This window comes from Malania oleifera, chromosome 2 (genome assembly GCF_029873635.1).
Source record: "Malania oleifera isolate guangnan ecotype guangnan chromosome 2, ASM2987363v1, whole genome shotgun sequence".
NCBI classification, from domain to species: Eukaryota; Viridiplantae; Streptophyta; class Magnoliopsida; order Santalales; family Ximeniaceae; genus Malania; species Malania oleifera.
In genome coordinates this window covers 74,226,735-74,231,903 of record NC_080418.1, presented here as the reverse complement: position 1 = coordinate 74,231,903, position 5,169 = coordinate 74,226,735, and the positions used below count along the sequence as shown (strand labels likewise).

Sequence of the window (5,169 nt, the reverse complement as noted above, 5' to 3'; positions counted from 1 at the left end):
AGTGAAGGAGCCGAAAATATCACAAATCTATTGGGATCGCAATAGAGCTGCAACGCGGAAATTCGAGTCTCCCTCTGGTCCTCTTGTCTCTCGTATGAGTTTTTATATTACTATTTGATGGTTTTCTTACTTGAATTTTCGGGCAAGGCATGGCCCATGGACCCAGTCGCCCTGCCTTTCATTTATTTTATATTATGTAATATAAACTTCCAAAAATAAATAAAAATAAACATGTCTTTGGAAAGTTGAGCGAGACAGATGAGGGTCATAAATGATAAATCTGGTACTCTGATCCCTTTAATTATTATTCGGCATTAGGCATAGGCATCATCTCTCCCCTTCTCGTTCTGCTGCGAAGTCTATACTTAAATTCAACATTTCTTTCTTCTCCCAACCCAGAAGGCTCCTCTGCGACTCTCTTATTTGTGGGGTTGAGGGTTCTGATCTCTCTCTCTCTCTCTCTGTTGTTTGTTTGCGTTCTGCGTTGTTTTCCCGGGGAAGTTTGATTCCTTCTCCTTCCCTTCCAAAGAAAGTCGTCTTGGTTCTAACGCTACGCACTGCGACAGACCATCGAGCTTTTTGCCCAGGAAACGTGCGTTTCTGTGTGCAGAGCAAAATCAAACCAAACATTAAGCGTTTTGTTTTGTTTTGGGTTCCCCCTCAAGGTTTGATCATTCTCCGAATTGTCATTTCTATTTTCTGTTTATAAATCTAGTGAAAGTCTTGTTTTTCGTAGATCGTCGGAGTTTTGCATGGTGGGTTTGGGTTTTGATTTGGCTTGAAGATTAAAACGAATAGAACGTTTACTGTTTCTACTGGGTGCGTGTTTGATTGTTTGTTTGTTTTGAACGGCGATTAAGGCAGAGGAGTGTTGGAGTTTTCTTTAAGGTGGGAGATAAACAGAGGAGGAATAGAGAGAAGAAAGAATCACTTTCTTTTATTTTTTTTATTTAAAATTTTTTTTTTTCAGTTTTCTCAGTGTGAGCGAAAACTTCGCCCGAGTCTAAAGCTTCTGTGCCGGAAAAAGGTCGAATTCTGAAGGGCAAGAATGCATTGCCAACGAGGAGTTCCTTTCTGTTGAGATAGAAAGAGCGAAGGACTTTCTTCCCTCTAAAATTAGCTGTCAAAACGTCAAAATTTGGAATTCCTGTCGACTATTTTCCTCTCTCTCTCTCTCTCTCTCTCTCTCTCATATACCGACAATTTCTCCCTTCCTTTGCCCATTTTCTTCTCTTTCTTCTCTGTTTTCTGTGGGCTTCCTCTGTTTTCAGGTTTGGGAGAGAAAGAAAATATCTCTCTCTCTCTCTCCCTCTCTCTCTCTCTCTCTCTCTCTCTCTCTCTCTAAATGATGATATTCGATAAAGGGTCAATTCAATCAAACCTTGAGTGTTTCCTGGATTGCACAACGCCTGTGGTCCCTTCTCAATGTTTATCAAAGGTATGTTCTTTGTTCATCTGAAATTTCTCGTTCTTTCTTTTCCCCTTCTTCTGCAAGACTTATTCTTAACTTTATTATATATATGTTTATCGTTGATTTTTTTTTTTTAGTTTATTAATTGTATATTTTTTCATTATATTTCCTTTGCAGACTGAGATCAGGAACCTTAATCGTCTATGGCACCCCTGGGAGAGAGAAACAGTTGAGTATTTGACGTTGGGCGATCTCTGGAGTTGTTTCGATGAATGGAGTGCTTATGGGGCTGGAGTTCCAATCGTTTTGAGCAGCGGGGAAACCTTAGTTCAGTACTATGTGCCATATCTTTCTGCAATTCAAATTTTCACAAGCAATCCTTCTGTAAACAGTTTTAGGTAACATTTTTTTTTAAGTTTTTAATGTTTTAATTCCTCTTTGTTGTCATACAGTTCGTAGCAAAGCTCATAAACTGATTCAGACTAAATTTGTATTTAATTTCGTTATTTATTTCAAAATTTTATACTGCAATTAAATTGTTTGAATACCCAAATTTGCATTTAATTTATGGCTAACAGAAATACAAATAATGATTGAATTTGCTCGTGAGTTCAATTAAATTCAGAGATTTTGGTGTTCGATTGTTGTTGAACAATTGAAGTGCCTGGACATACTTATTGAATTTTGTGTTCGATGCCTTTCTAATGCCAGCTTGAGATATTTTTGTAACTGGTCTGATATTATTTTCTATTTTTTCCCCTGTTAATCAATATCATGGCATGAGTTTCCATTTGAATTATCTGTATTGAAGACTCTGGCTGTGAAATTAACCTCAGATGAGTTTTTCAGGGAAGAAACTGAGTCCGGTGATGGTGAGACAAGGGATTCATTCAGTGATTCGTGTAGTGATGAGTGCGAGAGCGAGAAGATGTGGAGATGGGATGGATGTTCTTCTGAAGAGGGAGGGCTTGATCAAGACGGCCTCTGTCATCCAAGTGATAGATTGGGTCACCTTTACTTCCAATACTTTGAGAGATCAACTCCTTATGGAAGAGTTCCTTTGATGGATAAGGTATATTAATTGTTTGTGTTTTCACTATGAAAATCTTGTTTGTGGCTTTGCTTATGTTCTTTACTTCAATTGCATTTTATCTGTTTTTCTTTCTTTCTTTCTTTATTTTAAACATCAGTTACATTTTTATTATTTAAGAGTGATGAAACTGAGAAGTGATGAAAATATATATGGATTTGTTAGAATCATATGGGATTCTTTCATGATAGGGGCATCTGATAATGATCAGGGGAAAACTTTTGACTTTTGAATATGAAGCAAACACACTTTTTTCTTCTGTCTCTTCTCTAAAATAATAATAATTGCTGCTGTTAACTATATTTACAGCATTTCTTTCTCTGTGTCATCACTCTCAAGCACTGGCGTACGCACGAAAATGGATGCGCATTCTTTTTATTTGCTGTAATTATTAGGTTGCATGAGCATATATCTATGTTTTGATTTATTATTATTATTTTAATTTTACCAGTTTGAAAGAAGAAAAGTGATACCATTTAGAATCTGAGTCCCAACTTTTTGGCTGGAATCTGTGGATGCCGTGGCTTTACCACATATATATATATATATATATATATATCAATTTATATTCACTGATGCCATCAATTGAATCCCCTTTTCTTTTTAGGTTCAGGGAGGAATAATTATTAGTTTTATGGATAATATATTCTTGCTATAATATTGCATTTAAAAATTTTCTGTTGGATGAAAGAAGTAATTAATATGATGATTTATATGAATTGAATTCCCAGATTTTGAGTTACTGTGAAGACCTATGGTGTAAATTCTTTAATTTTCCCTGCAATTTACAACTCTGTTGACCCTGGTTTTGGTTTCTTTGTTCTCAGATTAGTGGATTAGCTCAAAGATTCCCCGGTTTAATGTCATTGAGAAGTGTAGATCTTTCCCCAGCTAGCTGGATGGCTGTTGCTTGGTCTCTCCCTCTCTCTCTCTCTCTTTGTCTCTCTTTTTCCCTCTCTCTCTAGGACATGCTCGTGGATGTGCGCACACTTTTATTTTGGGGCGTGGTGGTGGGGGGGAAATCGTTGTTTCCACATTAAACATTCTAGGCTGTTACCTTTTTTCCAAGATTTGTAGTCTGCGAAACAGACACAGATATGCGTTTTCAACCTTAACGCCAATGGTATAAGGGTTTGCAGAAAAATGCTGCCATGTAGCCTGACATTTGGTTACGAGGATAAAATTCAATTTATTAATCCATGCCGTATTGTGTTTATGCTAACACGTCATGGAATTTGCTTCGCCCACGAGTAACAAGGGAAAGAAAACAACAATAGTAACATTGATTCATTTATGTCAATATCTCAGGTACCCCATTTATCACATACCGATGGGAAGAACCATAAAGGATTTGTCCACTTGCTTCCTTACTTATCATACCCTTTCATCTTCTTTCCAAGGTAAGACACTGTCCATTTTCCTACTTAAGCTTCTTGATGTAATTATCATTTGCTACTAGTAACCCTCTCTCTCCCCCCCTGCGCAAAAACAAAAACTCCCCCCCTTTTTTGAAAGCTGTTTCTTTATATGCTCGTCAAATATAATTATCATCATTCATATTTGAAAGCTAGCATCATATATGCCTCCCCAAATGAGTTTTTGAAAAATTCATGTCTAACAGCTACTAGTAACCTTCTCTACCCCCTCCCCCCAACTCCCTCCCCTTTTCGAAAGCTGTTTCTTTATATGCTCGTCAAATTTAATTATCATCATTCATATTTGAAAACTAGCATCATATATTGGCTCCCCAAATGAGTTTTTGAAAAATTCATGTCTAACAGACATGGTCCATGAAGATGACATGGAGACTGCTGAAAAAAAGAAGCCGAAGGAAGAAGGGAGCATTGCCCTCCCTCCGTTTGGGCTGGCCACATACAAAATGCAGGGTAATGTGTGGGTCTCGAGCAAGAGTGGGGAGGACCAAGAAAGGCTGGCATCGCTTTTGAGCGTGGCAGATTCATGGCTAAAGCAGCTGAGGGTCCAGCACCATGACTACAATTACTTCACTGGGATCCGGCGTGGCTGAAAACGCACAACTCGGGAGCATGCCTACACCCAATGAAAGGGATTTGGCCGCTAATCAAGATCCTCTCTCTTAACCTTTTCTCCTTTTCCTCGGGTTTGTGGTGTTGCTTGAAGAAATAGCCTTTGAGAGTGAGGACTGCAGTTGAACCTGCCTCTTTGTTCAGCTTCTATGAGGCTTTTTAGGACCTAGGCCTTTGTAGAGTTTTAAATTTTAATCATAGACAGGGAGTACATAATGACTGGAGTGAACTTTCTATTCTAGCTGCTGTCTGGAGTGGTTAACTGGCTGTTTTAGCTTTTCCTATCTGAGGCTTGAGTTTAGGGTTTGAGAAAGTGTCAATATAGGGAGAAACCCTTGGGTTCTCCTCAACTCCCTTTCAACTTTTTAAGGATGGTGTGATCATGATGAATTCCCTTTTCAGCTGCCATGGATGGATGCATTGGAACATGCTTTTGTGGGATTTGGGCTTCAGAAAGGCGTGCTAAAATTTATGTTCCTTCTACCATCTGCTTCTCCCTTTTTCAAGCTTAAATTTAAAAAAATAATAATAATTTTTTGTTAAAGTCTTCAGATTTTTTTCTTTTCAAAAATTAATGTACCATTTGAAATTTTGATTTTTAATATATACTATAAGATATTAAT

General features: G+C 37.7%; 1 protein-coding gene across 1 annotated transcript; it reads left to right on the top strand.

Annotated features, from left to right (window-relative positions):
- Positions 1-248: 248 nt before the first annotated feature.
- LOC131148557 (uncharacterized) lies at positions 249-4,936 on the top strand. Its single transcript, XM_058098337.1, has 7 exons — positions 249-665; positions 971-1,438; positions 1,589-1,809; positions 2,261-2,483; positions 3,329-3,414; positions 3,810-3,901; positions 4,283-4,936. Exons 2-7 carry the CDS (start codon positions 1,346-1,348, stop codon positions 4,525-4,527), a joined length of 960 nt encoding a protein of 319 aa, XP_057954320.1. The 5' UTR covers positions 249-665; positions 971-1,345; the 3' UTR covers positions 4,528-4,936.
- The last annotated feature ends 233 nt before the right edge of the window (positions 4,937-5,169 follow it).

Coding starts and splice junctions, on each gene's coding strand:
- LOC131148557 (XM_058098337.1), top strand. CDS start 1,346: ATGATGATATTCGATAAAGGGTCAATTCAATCAAACCTTGAGTGTTTC. Junction 3,415..3,809: donor AGCTGGATGGCTGTTGCTTG/GTCTCTCCCTCT, acceptor TCAATATCTCAG/GTACCCCATTTATCACATAC. Junction 3,902..4,282: donor CCTTTCATCTTCTTTCCAAG/GTAAGACACTGT, acceptor CATGTCTAACAG/ACATGGTCCATGAAGATGAC.